This window comes from Tursiops truncatus, chromosome X, assembly GCF_011762595.2.
Source record: "Tursiops truncatus isolate mTurTru1 chromosome X, mTurTru1.mat.Y, whole genome shotgun sequence".
Lineage (NCBI taxonomy): Eukaryota > Metazoa > Chordata > Mammalia > Artiodactyla > Delphinidae > Tursiops > Tursiops truncatus.
Genome location: NC_047055.1, coordinates 108,247,085 through 108,264,965, shown reverse-complemented (window position 1 = coordinate 108,264,965; position 17,881 = coordinate 108,247,085). Strand labels below are relative to the sequence as shown.

The window sequence follows — 17,881 nt, the reverse complement described above, 5'->3', positions numbered from 1 at the left end:
GACGTGGACCTTCCCACCAGAAAGACAAGATTCAGCCTCATCCACCAGAACACAGGCACTAGTCCCCTCCACCAGGAAGCCTACACAACCCACTGAACCAACTTTAGCCACTGGGGACAGACACCAAAAACAACGGGAACTACGAATCTGCAGCTTGCAAAAAGGAGACCCCAAACACAGTAAGATAAGCAAAATAAGAAGACAGAAAAACACACAGCAGATGAAGGAGCAAGGTAAAAACCCACCAGACCTAACAAATGAAGAGAAATAGGCAGTCTACCTGAAAAAGAATTCAGAATAATGATAGTAAAGATGATGCAAAATCTTGGAAATAGAATAGAGAAAATGCAAGAAACATTTAACAAGGACCTAGAAGAACTAAAGATGAAACAGGCAACGATGAACAACAAGACAAATGAAATTAAAAATACTCTAGAAGGGATCAATAGCAGAATAACTGAGGCAGAAGAGCGGATAAGTGACCTGGAAGATAAAATAGTGGAAATAACTACTGCAGAGCAGAATAAAAAAAACAGAATGAAAAGAACTGAGGACAGTCTCAGAGACCTCCGGAACAACATTAAATGCACCAACATTCGAATTATAGGGGTACCAGAAGAAGAAGAGAAAAAGAAAGGGACTGAGAAAATATTGGAAGAGATTATAGTTGAAAACTTCCCTAATATGGGAAAGGAAATAGTTAATCAAGTCCAGGAAGCACAGAGAGTCCCATACAGGATAAATACAAGGAAAAACATGCCAAGACACATATTAATCAAACTGTCAAATAATAAATACAAAGAAAACATATTAAAAGCAGCAAGGGAAAAACAACAAGTAACACACAAGGGAATCCCCATAAGGTTAACAGCTGACCTTTCAGCAGAAACTCTGTAAGCCAGAAGGAACTGGCAGGACATATTTAAAGTGATGAAGGAGAAAAACCTGCAACCAAGATTACTCTACCCAGCAAGGATCTCATTCAGATTTGATAGAGAAATTAAAACCTTTACAGACAAGCAAAAGCTGAGAGAGTTCAGTACCACCAAACCAGCTTTACAACAAATGCTAAAGGAACTTCTCTAGGCAAGAAACACAAGGAAAAGACCTACAAAAATGAACCCAAAACAATTAAGAAAATGGGAATAGGAACATACATATCGATGATTACCTTAAATGTAAATGGACTAAATGCTCCCACCAAAAGACACAGATTGGCTGAATGCATACAAAACAAGATCCTTGACTTCCCAGGTGGCATAGTGGTTGAGAGTCCACCTGCCGATGCAGGGGACACAGGTTCATGCCCCGGTCCGGGAAGATCCCACATGCCGCGGAGTGGCTAGGCCCATGAGCCATGGCCGCTGAGCCTGCGCGTCCGGAGCCTGTGATCCGCAATGGGAGAGGCCACAACAGTGAGAGGCCGTGTACCGCAAAACAAAACAAAACAAAAAACAAGACCCATATATATGCTGTCTACAAGAGACCCTCTTCAGACCTAGGGACACATACAGACTGAAAGTGAGGGGATGGAAAAAGATATTCCATGCAAATGGAAACCAAAAGAAAGCTGGAGTAGCAATTCTCCTATCAGACAAAATAGACTTTAAAATAAAGACTATTACAAGAGACAAAGAAGGACACTACATAATGATCAAGGGATGGATCCAAAAAGAAGATATAACAATTGTAAATATTCATGCACCCAACAAAGGAGCACCTCAATATATAAGGCAAATACTAACAGCCATAAAAGGGGAAATCGACAGTAACACATTCATCGTAGGGGACTTTAACACCCCACTTTCACCAATGGACAGATCACCCAAAATGAAAATAAATAAGGAAACACAAGCTTTAACTGATACATTAAACAAGATAGACTTAAATAATAATAATTAATAATAATTAATATTTATAGGACATTCCATCCAAAAACAACAGAATACACTTTTTTCTCAAGTGCTCATAGAACATTCTCCAGGAGAGATCATATCTTGGGTCACAAATCAAGCCTTGGTAAATTTAAGAAAACTGAAATTGTATCAAGTATCTTTTCCGACCACAATGCTATGAGACTAGATATCAATTACAGGAAAAGATCTGTAAAAAATACAAACACATGGAGGCTAAACAATACAGTACTTAATAACGAAGTGATCACTGAAGAAATCAAAGAGGAAATCAACAAATATCTAGAAACAAATGACAATGGAGACACGACGACCCAAAACCTATGGGATGCAGCAAAAGCAATTCTAAGAGGGAAGTTTACAGCAATACAATCCTACCTTAAGCAGCAGGAAACATCTTGAATAAACAACCTAACCTTGCACCTAAACCAATTAAAGAAAAAAGAACAAAGAAACCCCAAAGTTAGCAGAAGGGAAGAAATCATAAAGATCAGATCAGAAATAAATGAAAAAGAAATGAAGGAAACGATAGCAAAGATCAATAAAACTAAAAGCTGGTTCTTTGAGAAGATAAACAAAATTGATAAACCTTTAGCCAGACTCATCAAGAAAAAAGGGAGAAGACTCAAATCAACAGAATGAGAAATGATAAAGGAGAAGTAACAAGTGACACTGCAGAAATACAAAAGATCATGAGAGATTACTGCAAGCAACTCTATGCCAATAAAATGGACAACCTGGAAGAAATGGACAAATTTTTACAAATGCACAACCTGCCAAAACTGAATCAGGAATAAATAGAAAATATGAACAGACCAATCACAAGCACTGAAATTGAAACTGTGATTAAAAATCTTCCAACAAAGAAAAGCCCAGGACCCGATGGCTTCACAGGCGAATTCTATCAAACATTTAGAGAAGAGGTAACACCTATCCTTCTCAAACTCTTCCAAAATATAGCAGAGGGAGGAATACTCCCAAACTCATTCTACGAGGCCACCATCACCCAGATACCAAAACCAGACAAGGATGTCAAAAAGAAAGAAAGCTACAGGCCAATATCACTGATGAACATAGATTCAAAAATCCTCAACAAAGGGCTTCCCTGGTGGCGCAGTGGTTGAGAGTCTGCTTGCCAATGCAGGGGACATGGGTTCGTGCCCCGGGAGGATCCCACGTGCCGTAGAGCAGGCTTGCTGAGCCTGTGCGTCCAGAGCCTGTGCTCTGCAATGGGAGAAGCCACAACAGTGAGAGGCCCGCGTACCGCAAAAAAAAAAAAAAAAAAAAAAAATCCTCAACAAAATACTAGCAAACAGAATCCAACAGCACATTAAAAGGATCATACACCATGATCAAGTGGGGTTTATTCCAGGAATGCAAGGATTCTTCAATATACGCAAATCAATCAACGTGATACACCATATTAACAAACTGAAGGATAAAAACCATATGATCATCTCAGTAGATGCAAAAAATATTTTGACAAAATTCAACACCCATTTATGATAAAATCTCTCCAGAAAGTGGGCATATAGGGAACCTACCTCAACATAATAAAGGCCATATGCGACAAATCCACAGCAAACATCATTCTCAATGGTGAAAAACTGAAAGCATTTCCTCTAAGATCAGGAACAACACAAGGATGTCTACTCTCACCACTAGTATTGAACACAGTTTTCGATGTCCTAGCCACAGCAATCAGAGAAGAAAAAGAAATAAAAGAAATGTAAATTGGAAAAGAAGAAGTAAAACTGTCACTGTTTGCAAATGACATGATACTATACATAGAGAATCCTAAAGATGCCACCAGAAAACTACTAGAGCTAATCAACGAATTTGATAAAGTTGCAGGATACAAAATGAATGCACAGAAATCTCTTGCATTCCTATACACTAACAATGAAAGATCAGAAAGAAAAATTAAGGAAACAATCCCTTTCACCATTGCAACAACAACAACAAAATACCTAGGAATAAACCCACCTAAGGAGGTAAAAGACCTGTACTCAGAAAACTATAAGACATTGATGAAGGAATTCAAAGATGACACAAACAGATGGAGAGATATACCATGTTCTCAGATTGGAAGAATCAATATTGTGAAAATGACTATACTACCCAAAGCAATCTACCGATTCAGTGCAATCCCTATCAAATTACTAATGGCATTTTTTACAGAACTAGAACAAAACATCTTAAAATTTGTATGGAGACACGAAAGATGCTGAATAGGCAAAGCAGTCTCGAGAAAGAAAAACGGAGCTGGAGGAATCAGGCTCACAGACTTCAGACTATACTACAAAGCTACAGTAATCAAGACAGCATGGTACTGGCAGAAATAGAATTATAGATCAACGGAACAGGATAGAAAGCCCAGAGACAAACGCATGCACCTACGGTCACCTTATTTTTGATAAGGAGACAAGAGTATACAATGCAGAAAAGACAGCCTCTTCAATAAGTGGTGCTGGGAAAACTAGACAGCTACATGTAAAAGAATGAAATCAGAACACTCCCTAACACCATACACAAAAATAAACTCAAAATGGATTAGAGACCTAAATGTAAGACCGGACACTATAAAACTCTTAGAGGAAAAACATAGGAAGAACACTCTTTGACATAAATCACAGCAAGATCGTTTTTGATCCACCTCCTAGAGTAATGGAAATAAAAACAAAAATAAACAAGTGGGACCTAATGAAACTTAAAAGCTTTTGCAAAGCAAAGGAAACTACAAACAGGATGAAAAGACAACCCTCAGAATGGGAGAAAATATTTGCAAATGAATCAACAAAGGATTAGTCTCCAAAATATATAAACAGCTCATGTAGCTCAATATTAAAAAAACAACCCAATCAGAAAATGGGCAGAAGACCTAAATAGACATTTCTCCAAAGAAGATATTCAGATGGCCAACAAACACATGAAAAGCTGCCCAACATCACTATTTATTAGAGAAATGCAAACCAAAACTACAATGAGGTATCGCCTCACACCAGTTAGAATGGGCATTATCAGAAAATCTACAAACAACAAATGCTGCAGAGGGTGTGGAGAAAAGGGAACCCTCTTGCACTGTTGGTGGGCATGTAAATTGATACAGCCACTATGGAGACCAGTATGGAGGTTCCTTAAAAAACTAAAAGTAGAACTACCGTATGACCCAGCAATCCCACTCCTGGGCATATACCCAGAGCAAACCATAACTGAAAAAGACACAGGCACCCCAATGTTCACTGCAGCACTATTTATAATAGCCAGGTCATGGAAGCAACCTAAATGCCCACTGACAGACAAATGGATAAAGAAGATGTGGTACATATATACAATGGAATATTACTCAGCCATACAAAGGAATGAAATTGGGTCATTTGACATGGTTGGATCTAGAGACTGTCATACAGAGTGAAGTAAGTCAGAGAGAGAAAACAAATATCATGTATTAACGCATATATGTGGAAGCTAGAAAAATGGTACAGATGAACCAGTTTGCAGAGCAGAAATAGAGACACAGATGTAGAGAACAAACATATGGACACCAAGGGGGAAAGTGGCGGGAGGCATGGTGGTGGTGGGATGAATTGGGAGATTGGGATTAACATATATACACTAATATGTATAAAATAGATAACTAATAAGAACCTGCTGTATAAAAAATAAAAATTAAAAAAAGAATAACATACATACAGAAACGTGCACATATCCTAAGAGTGCGACTTAGTGAACTTTCACAGGCTGAACACATATAGCATCAAGTACCCAACCACTGCCAGCATCCACCCTGTGCTCCTTCCACTATCCTGACTTCTAACATCATAGATTAGTTTGCCAACTTTTAAAATATTTAATAGAAATGGAATGGTGTAGTGTATATTCTTTCATGTCTGGCTTCTTTCATTCAATATTATGTTTGTGAAATTCGTCCTTATTTTTGCAGGTGGTTGTAGGTTCTTCATTCTCATTGCTGGGTGACCTTGTGTGACTATACTACGATTTATTTATTCTACTTCTGCTGGGCATTTGGGTAGTTTCCACTTTGGTGTTATTATGAATAATGCTGCTAAGAACAACTTAATACTAGTCTTTGGTGGTCGTATGTACAACCTTCCTAGGAGTAGAAGTGCTGGGTCAAATATATTTATTTTGAATTTCTAAATTTACTACAAAGAGCTTAGACATCTGATCTGTTTCCACTCGTGGTTTCAAAGCAGAAAATGTAACATGGCAGAGCTAAATACAGCACTTCTCAAAGTGCATCCAAACACATCGTGTTTCTGAGTCACCTGGGAGCTTGAGCAGGTGGTTCTCGACTCATTTATGTGGGAGAACTGTGTGTAGTGGCAACAGGAGGCTTTAGAAGTCAGACAAACTGAAATTTAAATCCCAGCTTTCTGAGTTAATGTCTGATCTTTGGGGAATTACTTAATGCTTGGTTTTCTTATTTATAAGGTGGGGCATAGTCATTCTTATTTTACAGGTCTGCAGCCTGGTTAACCAAGATAACCCATAGAAAGCAGCGAGCACAGCGCCTAACACAGTATGCATCATAAATGATTGTTCCATTCCCTCATTTGCCGACGGAGGAAAATGAGTGAGTGAGAGCTCTAGCCCCGAAGTCACTATAGAACAATGACCTCATAACTCAACCATCCGGAGGTATAACAGAATTTAGTATTATGTGACTGTGCCTACAATCTCAGGCCCACTAGAGATGAAGCACAGAAGCCCATGAGTACCAGGAGCAAGCTTTTGACAACATTTGGTTGCCAATGGGCCATACACACCATTCATGATGCTCCTATTAACCTATTATCATTGTTGTTGTTGTTCTTTTTCTTAAATGCCAGTTTAAATAGCCCTCAGCATCCTTTTACACTGACATCAGGTTCAGTGTGCATGACTTACTGAGTAGAAAACAAAAATCGCCAAGTCAAAGACTTTGTCAGGAAGGAGGAGATGATATGAAAATGAATCCGCAGGCTAGCCCCGTACATTATTCCACAGGTGCGCACTACCAGGGTTTGCTGCTTTCTTTTCTAATCACTGTGTTTTCAAGTGTGTCTTCAAGACTGCTGAGTGCTAAACTATCTCTTTATCCCCGAGCACGGTCAGCTTCCCCAGCCTCCCACACAACCTGGTTCATGCTGGGATAAAGAGGAAGGTAGGAATGTTAAAACAATAATGCTATGGTCTGAGGCCAGCACCACGTAATCAGATCCTAGCAAGGCAGACGCTGTTACCTGGGAAATTATTGGAAGAAAATAGGCCTATTTTGCAATGACTTAGTTTTTTCTACCCTCCTTGCTTTCTCCTTTTCATCGTGCCTCCAGTGATCAGATGGAATAAACCTTTCTACATTTATTTCACTAAGGAGCACTGAGAAGCTTTGTATGGGCACCAGCAAAAGATGCAGGAGTCGCAGGACTATGGCCTGACCCACTGTTGGTCTTGAATCCCAAATATGATTCTTAGATGGGCAGCATCAGTTAAAAAAGGCCCCTGGAGTTCAACGCCATACTGCTATACCGCAAAGAGAACCCAGTATTTTGTTTTTACACCTTTATTGGAGTATAACTGCTTTACAATGTTGCGCTAGTTTCTGCTGTACAACAAAGTGAATCAGCTATATGTACACATATATCCCCATATCCCCTCCCTCTTGAGCCTCCCTCCCACCCTCCCTAACCCACCCCTCTAGGTGGTCACAAAGCACCGAGCTGATCTCCCTGTGCTATGCGGCTGCTTCCCACTAGCTAGCTATTTTACATTTGGTACTGTACATATGTCCATGCCACTCTCTCACTTCGTCCCAGCTTAACCTTCCCCCTCCCCATATCCTCAGGTCTATCCTCTATGTCTGCGTCTTTATTCCTGACCTGTCCCTAGGTTCTTCAGAGCCACTTTTTTTAGATTCCGTATATATGTGTTAGCATACGGTATTTGTTTTTCTCTTTCTGACTTACTTCACTCTGTATGACAGACTCTAGGTCCATCCACCTCACTACAAATAACTCAGTTTCGTTTCTTTTTATGGCTAATATTCCATTGTACATATGTGCCACATCTTCTTTACCCATTCATCTGTCAGTGGACGCTTAGGTTGCTTCCACGTCCTGGCTATTCTAAGTAGAGCTGCAATGAACATTGTGGTACATGTCTCTTTTGGAATTATGGTTTTCTCAGGGTATATGCCCAGTAGTGGGATTGCTGGGTCATGTGGTAATTCTATTGTTAGTTGTTTTGTTTTGCTTTTTTTTTTGCGGTACGCGGGCCTCTCACTGCTGTGGCCTCTCCCGTTGTGGAGCACAGGCTCCAGACGTGCAGGCTCAGCGGCCATAGCTCACAGGCCCAGCCGCTCCTCGGCATGTGGTATTTTCTCAGACCTGGGCACGAACCCGTGTCCCCTGCATCGGCAGGCAGACTCTCAACCACTGCACCACCAGGGAAGCCCTATTGTTAGTTTTTAAAGGAACCTCCATACTGTTCTCCATAGTGGCTGTATCAATTTACATTCCCACCAACAGTGCAGGAGGGTTCCCTTTTCTCCACACCCTCTCCAGCACTTACTGTTTCTAGATTTTTTTGATGATGGTCATTCTGACTGGTGTGAGGTGACACCTCACTGTAGTTTTGATTTGCATTTCTCTAATGATTAGTGCTGCTGAACACCTTTTCATGTGGAAAACCCAGCATTTTGAACTTCAGTATTATTAAGTAGGTAAATTAGGAGGCTATTGTTCACATTAAAAAGAGATTCACCACAGAAGCATATGAAGAATGAAGTGGAAGACAGCAAAGTGGTTTGTACGACATTAATATAAAGTTCCAAAGTATTTTGTGAACATTTGTTATGCATATTTTGCCAGTGTGTCTTGCCATAAGATCATTCAACCTGTTTTTACTCTAAATGGATAAAACAAAGGGAGGTGAGGAGTGGGGTAGCCCTGAGTTTTGATACGAGCCTCGGGTCAAGCAGAGCACACTGTGCTGAAGCACGTTCCATGGCTATGGAAGCTAGAATCACGGTCTTGGAACTGGAAAAGTCTTGAAACTGGCACCATAGTGGGTCACATAATTGAGGTCCAGAGAGGAGAAGTGATTTGCTGAAGCTCACACGATAATTAATTCCATGGCAAAACTGATGTTGGAGTGAGATTGTGGGTTCCAGCAAGCAGAGACTAAGCTGCAGCCTATTTGCCTTCCCAGCATCCAGCCCTTTCACTGTAGGTCAGTCCGGTTCCCCCTGGGGCTACAGATCTGGATCTGCCTTGATTTGGGGGTTGGTATGGAGCCCCAGAGGCCATAAAGGAACAGATCCATCTCTGCTCATCAATACCACATCTCTCATGAGGAATCACTCAGCCTTTCCACCTTCCCCTACTGCCTCTACCCCAGCCTGGAGGCCTGTGGAGAGGAAATACCTCGGGGTTGGACCCGACTTCCCAGGTTGTCCCATAATTACACTTCTGCACCTATCAGAACCAAGTCACTATGACTTTGCCTCCACCTTCACAGAGAAAACAGAGGCTATCAGATAAGGGAGGCTTTCGACTTTCTATACCCTTCCCCTTATAACCCAAAACATCCTTACCAGCTTCTTTGCCAAGACAGTGGGAGAGGTATCTCTTTACCAACGTGAAGCCAATTCTGCGTCTTGTGCACTGGATCCCAACATCTCCAGTCTAAGGGTCATTCCCTTCATCAATTTTCCCCATCATTTTCACATTCTCCCACTGGCTCTTTCCCATTCATATTTAACTGCAAGTAGGTACCATCTTAAAAGAATGAGCCAACCAGAAGCTTTGACATCCTGGATGATGGAAGGAAAGAAGGCTAGAGGGAAGTATGGAAGTAAAAAAAGAAGAGGAGAGAAAGGCTAGCTTCTCTCAATCTTAAACCCTGACTTATCCACCTTTGGGTCCTATACACTCTAGATGCTTCTCCTCTCATTCAAGCTTCTACTTCCCCACCTCCTAAATGCTCTTCAACCTATCTGGTCTCTGTTTTCACCGTTTCACTGAAACATCATGATTGACCTCTTCTTCCTAAACCCAAAGGAAACTTTCCCTTATTACCTCATGTGATCTCCCTGCTGCATTGGGTTCTATTGGATATTCCCTCCACAGAACTTACCCTGCCCTTGGTACCCCTGATCTCCCAGACATTTGAGATGTCTGTCCTCTTTTCATGACCCTTCCTCCACTGGCTCTTTAAATGGTGTTCGTCAGGGTTACATCCTGGAAAGATTCTGGGATAAAGTAGATTGATTTAACCAGATTTCATGTAGAGACAGACAGATATAAGGAGCCTTCTAATAGCTTTAATTACAGCTCTTCGATTTTACTCCTTCTAAGAACCTGATAGGATGGTTCAGGGTCAGTTATTTTCTAGAATTGCCCCCATAGTAGGATTATCCTGAGGCACTCTTGCTAGTTAACCATTTCCATCCACTTCTTCCATCAGTCCAGAAACTGACTAATTTCGCTCCCATCGATTTCACTACCTCGATTCCACTTTCATCTCCTCCATGCTGATGTCTCCCAGATCAACATCTCCAGCTCAGAATTCTCTTCTGAGCTCCAAAACCAAACATTAACTAGACACCTTCAAATGGAAGTCCCCATCGTATCCCCAACATTAACTCTCACAAACTGCTATTCCCGGATGCTCCCACCTCAGGGGTGGCATCCACCCACTGTAGCCAGAAAACTGAGTCGTCCTGATACTGCCTGCCCTCAGGCTCAGTTACAAATCCTGGTGCATTTACCTCCTTTAAAGTCTCCCACATCCATCCAGTACTCTCCTTCTCCACTACCCCACCCCTAACTTCAAACTTATTAATTCTCATGTAGATTACAAAAAAAAACAGAACGGGAGAGCAGAGAAAGTGAGTGTAAAATATGAAGTAAAGGAAGGTGATTTTTTTTTTTTTTTTAGTTCTGAGTAAATACATACACGTGTGTGCTATGCAACATGAAATGTATTTATCACTGTGGCTTCTCAGAGCTCATCCTCCACAGGCCTGGGCAGGTGTCTGAGCTCCCTCCGAAGCCACATGTGGTTAGCGAGCACTTGAAATTGGCTAGTCTGAACTGAGATGTGTTGTAATAGACACACCAGATTTCAGACTTGGTATGAAGAATATAAAATACCTCATTAATCATTTTTATATTGATTACATGTGTAATGATAATACTTGAGATACATCAGATTAAATTAAATGTATTATTGAAAATAATTTCACCTTTTAGAAAAACGTTTTAAATTGTGGCTACTAGAAAAATTTTAATTACATTGTATTTCCACTGGACAGCGTTACTGTAGCAGCTGGAGTGTGCCACTCACAGCTGAGAGCTTAAGATCCCCTCAAAAATAGACTGATCCTTTCCATATCCAAAAACGTTTGGGGATCAGCAAGCCGCATCTCTTCTTCAAATGCAGGGACTTGTCTTAACTTGGGGATCAGGATAATGCAGTACTCCCTGCTGTGATATACTTTTTTTTTTTTTTTTTTGGCTGTGCCAGGTCTTAGTTGCGGGATCTTTCAGTTGCAGCATGCGGACTCCTAGTTGCGGCATGCATGATCAATGTGGGATCTAGTTCCCCGACCAGGGATCGAAAGCGGTCCCCCTGCATTGGGAGCGCGGAGTCTTACCCAGTGGACCACCAGGGAAGTCCCCCTGCTGTGAGGTACTTCTGCTCAATGGATAAAATATAGCTTAAATGCTGTAGAAAGCCCAACGTATTAAAGCCAAACTTATAAAAAAAAAAAGGCTCTCTTAAGGGATTTCAGCATCCTGGCATGCTTCCACCTACCAAACCACTGCCTCCTGGTAAATGAAAACGATATTCAAGGGCAGGGGCTCTGGATTATTTCTTTTATTTCTCTCCACAGCACCTGGTGCCTTGCTGTGTGTGGAAGTTTCTAAGCAGCTGGCTAACTGGATCGTTGGTCAGGGGCTGAGGTTTCTCTCAGTTCCCTTCTAAAGCCTTGCGTCACTGAATACTTTAAATCCCCCTCACTGCCTGAATGAGGACATACCCTTTCCATTTCTGTATGCTCAAATGCCAAAATAAAACAAAGTACAGACCTGTCTTCTTATATTTGATTTATATTAATATCCTCCATAAGGAGTTCAGCATTAAGCAAATTGGAGTAGGAGGGTTGGAGCAATAGTGAAAGAATAAACTTAAAAGAATGGGAGAAATGAATTCATTGATCCCATGTTCAATATGCCCGACTATTATCAATCTGCAAGAAATGGATGTTGCATTTGGAACAAGACCAGCAGGAAGATGTCTAATAATAACCTTGGGCAGAATTCCAGTCGACCACAGTAAATGCCCAAGGAAGCTCATGGTTGTTTATTTTCACTGACGTAGCACAGTAAGTATCTCGCTTTTAAAATGCTATCTGAGTAGCTAAATAGATGGCGAGGCTAGTAAAGGAAGCCAAGGATGTCTCTGGAAATCTGGTCATCTTTTTGAGCACTAGCGGGTGAGTGCCCTACCTCCCAACGAACGTAATGCACCTTCTGCAAGACAGCAGTCTCTTGGCACTGCTCCACTTTGAAGTAAAGTCCAAAATGAACTCCTGCTAACGTAGCATATCGAACCAGCCCTTTTTCATTACCAAGGCTCTATCATAAAACCTAGGCAATTTTCTATTTCTTTTCTAATTTCTTTATCAGTGTTATTTAATTCTATTTACTCTTTCTTATATTTTCTTCCAACAAAAAAAAAGGCAGGTGGAGGGCTTCTCTGGTGGCGCAGTGGTTGAGAGTCCGCCTGCCGATGCAGGGGACATGGGTTCGTGCCCCGGTCCGGGAAGATCCCACATGCCGCGGATCGGCTGGGCCCGTGAGCCATGGCTGCTGAGCCTGCGCGTCCGGAGCGTGTGCTCCGCAACGGGAGAGGCCACCACAGTGAGAAGCCCGCGTACCGCAAAAAAAAAAAAAGGCAGGTGGAAAACCTACAGGTATACCTTCCAGAAAAGTTCCCCCTTGAACATGATTCCATTGTATCCTCAATATCCTTATCAATTTGCTACTTACAAGGGTCTAAAGTATAGATTGCTTTAAAGTCCTGTGTATTTAGATATGCCAACTTCCCACTCCCTTTCCTTAAAGGGCTATGCCAGGCTCTGTATTAGACACTGGGGATACGGTGAGGACAAGACAGGTTTCCACTCAACATCGCGCTGGCAAACGTGGACTCACTGTCAAGGAGTTCACCGCTCTCTCCTTTCTGCCCCCACTGCACCTGGGAACACACCCCTTTGCAGGCTGTGTCCTTCTCAACCTGTATGAAAGCAATCTGTTTGTGTGCCAGTCTCTTCTAGAATCTCTGGATCACAAAGTACCACAGGGCTCAGAGCTCAGCACGTAGTAGGTACTCGATCACTGTGGGCAGAGCTAACCCGGATCACAATAAACAGCCTTCACTGTAAATAATATATAGACAGATGCATGTAGACAGGGACACTTGTACACACCTTCTCAAGTGCCAGGCTAAATCAAGAGCATGGTTCATTAAAAAAGGGCATTTTACACGACTGCTGAGACTTAAATAAAATTCGTATTTACAGAGGGTGACATTCAGTGACATAGAGTCACGTTCTGGGACTTGCAGTAAAGCTTTATGTCCCTTTATTTACCCAGAAATGTCCTTTTCCATATCTCTAGGTAAAGTTAGAGTGAGTTTGGGGAAACAGTGCGTGCCTCGGCTGATACAATCACAACCACTCTGGTAAATGCTACTTTTTTTCAAGATAATGTTTTGTTATTGAGTCCTGTTTCCTCTAAACTTTATGAATCCAAGTTTGGTTACACGTGGGGGAAGGAGCCTGTCCTCTGGAGGGGAATCTCTCAAGTCTTCCATGCACTTTCCAAAGTCAGTTAAGCAACAGAGCAGCCATGCTCTGAGGGACCCACGATTGACTTGGGGCAATATGTTTGGGTACTGGGAGAAACAGAATTTATATGATTTGAAATATGAAGATATTAGCAAAGCTAAAGATCAACAGAAACTACTCAAAAACATAAAAAGAAATCCTAATTTAATATTTTCACTTGCCACTCTCTTCACCAACAAACTATGTTACTAGGTAGTTAATACGTGCCTTCGTTATTAAGTGTAATTCTAAATTTAGAATAAAACCCCACAATGACCCAATTTTGCTGATAAGAGAAAAGGTGCTTCAAAAAACTTAGTAGTGGTTTATAAAGTGGTTGCAGCACCTATTTAAACAGAGCCAATTTTCAATAGACCACAATAATGATGGACAACATGGGAAATTTTTATAAAAGGTAGATCAAAGCAATCACTTTAACAGTTCAAATTCTGTACATCCTTCACACACTCACACACACACACACACAAACACACACACACGCACACATTTTAAGCCAGAACTGCCAAAAAGATGGAAAAAGAATGTATCTCACTTAAAGGTGTGTTGCAGGAGAAAGGTCTTCCACTCTGCGGGTATAGAGCTCTGTGTTCAAATCCCAGCTCTACAGCCTTCAAAGCAATGTGGCTTTGGAGAAGTCGCTTACCCTCTCTGAACCTCAGTTTCCTCATTTCTAAACTGGCAGGGAGGCGGAGGTGTAACACTGCCAGCTTTGTATGGTTCCTGGGAGTTAACCTCCAGGATGAGCTGTCACAAGTGAAAGTAGAAAGTACCTGAACTTTCTTCCTTCCCTTGATTTCCTCTGCCCACCCTCTCAGGCAGAAGCAACCAAGGAGCAGAATAGCTAAAAGGCAAAAAGGGAAGGAAAAGAAGTAGGCACCAGAGACTGAAATGATACACAAACAGGAACCAGATGCTGCCCTCTCCCCTGCCCTTGACCTGTCAGGAAGTTGTGTGATGCAAATCTGAACACTGAGTTTAACTTTAAAAAATATATTCTGGGTGATGGACTTCCCTGGTGGCACAGTGGTTAAGAATCTGTCTGCCAATGCAGGGGAGACAGGTTCGAGCCCTGGTCTGGGAAGATCTCACATGCTGCAGAGCAACTAAGTCTGTGTGCCACAACTTACTGAGCCTGCACTCTAGAGCCAGCGAGCCACAACTACTGAGCCTGCGTGCCACAACTAATGAATCCTGCATGCCTAGAGCCCGTGTTCTTCAACAAGAGAAGCACCCGCTCGCCGCAACTAGAGAAAGCCCGTGCGCAGAAACAAAGACCCAATGCAGCCAAAAATAAATAAATAAATTTATTTAAAAATATATATATATATTCTGGGTGATCTCATAACAAGCTTTTAATGGTCAGTTTGTTGTTGTTGTTTTGCAGTGCTTAACCAAGAGTTGTTTAGTGGGGCTTCCCTGGTGGCGCAGTGGTTGAGAGTCCGCCTGCCGATGTAGGGGACACGGGTTCGTGCCCCGGTCCGGGAAGATCCCACGTGCCGTGGAGCGGCTGGGCCCGTGAGCCATGGCCGCTGAGCCTGCACGTCCGGAGCCTATGCTCCGCAACAGCAGAGGCCACAACAGTGAGAGGCCCGCAAGAGTTGTTCAGCGGCTCAAAGGAATCCCTTGGTAACAAACTTATGGGGATGGTTTGTATCCCATCAGAAACAGGTACTACACTGTGTATGTTGTTCAGCAAGCGGCTTAAGCGCTGGGGAGCAGTTAATATCAAACTTCCCTAAGAAAATATATCTTTAAAACTAGAAACACAGTGAACAAAAGCCCTAGGTGCTCTAATGTAACTTTCTTGGTTTTCATGTTTTACAAAATTGTCCTAAGTCTCCCTTTGAACCCTTATTAACCCTTATGAAGAAATAACAGTTACATGATGGACTGGCCTTGAAATCTGTGAGCCCTCATTTTGGGAGTTCACAGAAAATGCTACATCACAAAATCCTTTTTTAAAAAAACCTCTTCCCAGGGTCAAACTCCACAGCCAATCAAAATATTGCACCTTTTAACTCGAGGGAAATCGCTAGAGAGAGAGTAGCTCTAAGTAGTATGTCGCTTGGATTTGAGGGTCCAAAGAGAGGTCTCCCCAAGTTCCCGAAGACTTCAGGCCACGGAACATCCACCACCCATTTGGTGTTTTTGATTCCTTGAGGATACACGTTGAGGTGTTTGAGAACCACCTTCCACATTTACTTAAGGAATCATGACCAGTGGTGGAGAAGCTGATGAAATTTGGGATACCAGTAACTGAGATGCAAGGAAGCTCTGAGTGCCCGTTTCCACACTTTCATTATGAAAGGCATGCAGCCCCTTTCCAAGTAAATATAGCTGCTCCAGGTTCCCACTACCTGAAGAGAAACCCTCACAGCACGCTCCGGAAATGTTTACAATTCATTTAAGATGCACATTATTTCTAAACACATCGCCGAGGAACCCTTTTACTTATTTATTTTGAAATTTTCAAACGAATGGGGAAGTTTGGCTTCCATGTCGTTTTCATTTTTCAAAAACTGACATTAGGCACCAAAATTAGTTGAGGACAGAATCATTCCTTACCTAAAATTTAGAACTTAACAACGGACTCGTCTCAAGCTTTCTGAAGAGAATGCCATTTTTAAATTGTACCACAGGACAATTTAATGTATCTTTAGATGAGAATACACCTAAAAGATAAAAGCCCATCCCCTCCTCCCAAGGCACAAAAACACAGCATAGCCCAAGCAGCCCGTTTCCTACCCAGCCAATACAATAATGCTTTGTAAGCTGAGAGCAGCGCTCGGTTACAGAAGCTAAGTATAAACAGCTGAGAAGGATTAGGCGGTAGCTCTATTCTCATTTACATGAAAATCCTCTAAGCATCGCTTTCCTCGGTGGCTGCGGGCGCATAAAAGAGTTCCTCGCTGAAACTCTTTTGTGCCATAGCCACGCATACATTTGCATCCTTTGTCTTTACTTACCAGTCGAGGCTGTGGGCATGTGTGCTCGATTTCCTCCATGGTTTCTGAGGGAGGCTCATTGGAAAGGGATTTTGGGATACCTGTTTCTGACTCAGCATCAGTGGTAAGTACTGGCATGGCCAGTGAATGCTGCCTCCAGTTCTACACCCTCTGAGAGTCTCCTCCTAGGCAGAGAATGTTTTCTTTGTCACGTATTTTTCTCTTCCCCACCCATCCCCCTTCTTCGTCCCTTCTTTCTGTCTTCCCAGGGGGAAGTAAAGAGGTTATCCTCCACCCCCACCACTTTCCTTCTCCAAGAACCCAAGAGGCAAGGCCTCAGTTTATCACTATAACAACCAGACAGCACAGGAGCTGCGGGTGCGGGATACAGTACCTCATTTGCATGGAGCGCGCTGGTTGGCTACTGTCGTAATAGTACCACTCCGCCGGAGAGCGGCCGGGCCCCATTGGCTGGCGGGCCGTGCCCTGGGGGCCCGAACTTGCTGCTTTTGTTTCTCCTGTTTAATTCAGTTGCAAAGGTCCATTCTGGGCTAGGGACCCCGGCTGCGCTACCCAGATAAGAAAAAACCGCGTCCTGACATGCCCAGGACGCCTCGAGACAGAACATAGCAGACCTCCACTAAAAAAGACCAAGTCCCTGACATGTTTGCTGTGCTGTAGTCAGAATTTTGCCAAATAGGAGTCACCCTGAAGACAAAACCACTTTTGAGCCCAAACTCCCTGTGCCCACAATTGCCACCTGGCCTCGGAGGGCCTCTCACGGCATTCATTGAGAGCACCTGAGTGTTCACCCCCTTGACTGCAACAAGAGCAATGGCAGATCCTCTGAGGCCTGGTGTAGCGCTGGCGCTTACCCCTGGGGCTGCCCTGAGAGGAACTTCGAAGGAGGTAGATTGTCTTCGAAAACCTGCCTCCCACCTCTGACTGCCCTCCCCAATTACTTCCTCCCTCGGCCATTCCTCCTCCTCCCCAGCTATTCTGAGTTTCCTCAATGAGCTCTTGCTGTTGTCTGCGCTTCCATACACCGTTCCTTATGCTGGTCTATTATTCCCGTGCTCCCATTTCCTAAGCACCCTGCTCTC

At 42.6% G+C, this 17,881-nt stretch overlaps 1 protein-coding gene across 4 annotated transcripts in view; it reads right to left on the bottom strand.

Annotated features, from left to right (window-relative positions):
- Window positions 1-17,065, bottom strand: part of PCYT1B (phosphate cytidylyltransferase 1B, choline) — a 142,848-nt gene extending 125,783 nt beyond the window's left edge. For 2 of the 4 annotated variants that reach the window (XM_073799159.1, XM_073799157.1), the window contains exon 1: window positions 16,800-17,065. In XM_073799159.1, coding sequence (XP_073655260.1) covers window positions 16,800-16,916 — 117 coding nt within the window. In that variant the 5' untranslated portion in view covers window positions 16,917-17,065. The remainder of the gene's footprint in view (window positions 1-16,799) is intronic. The other 2 variants (XM_073799160.1, XM_019927724.2) reach the window with 2 other exon arrangements.
- Between the last annotated feature and the right edge of the window lie 816 nt (window positions 17,066-17,881).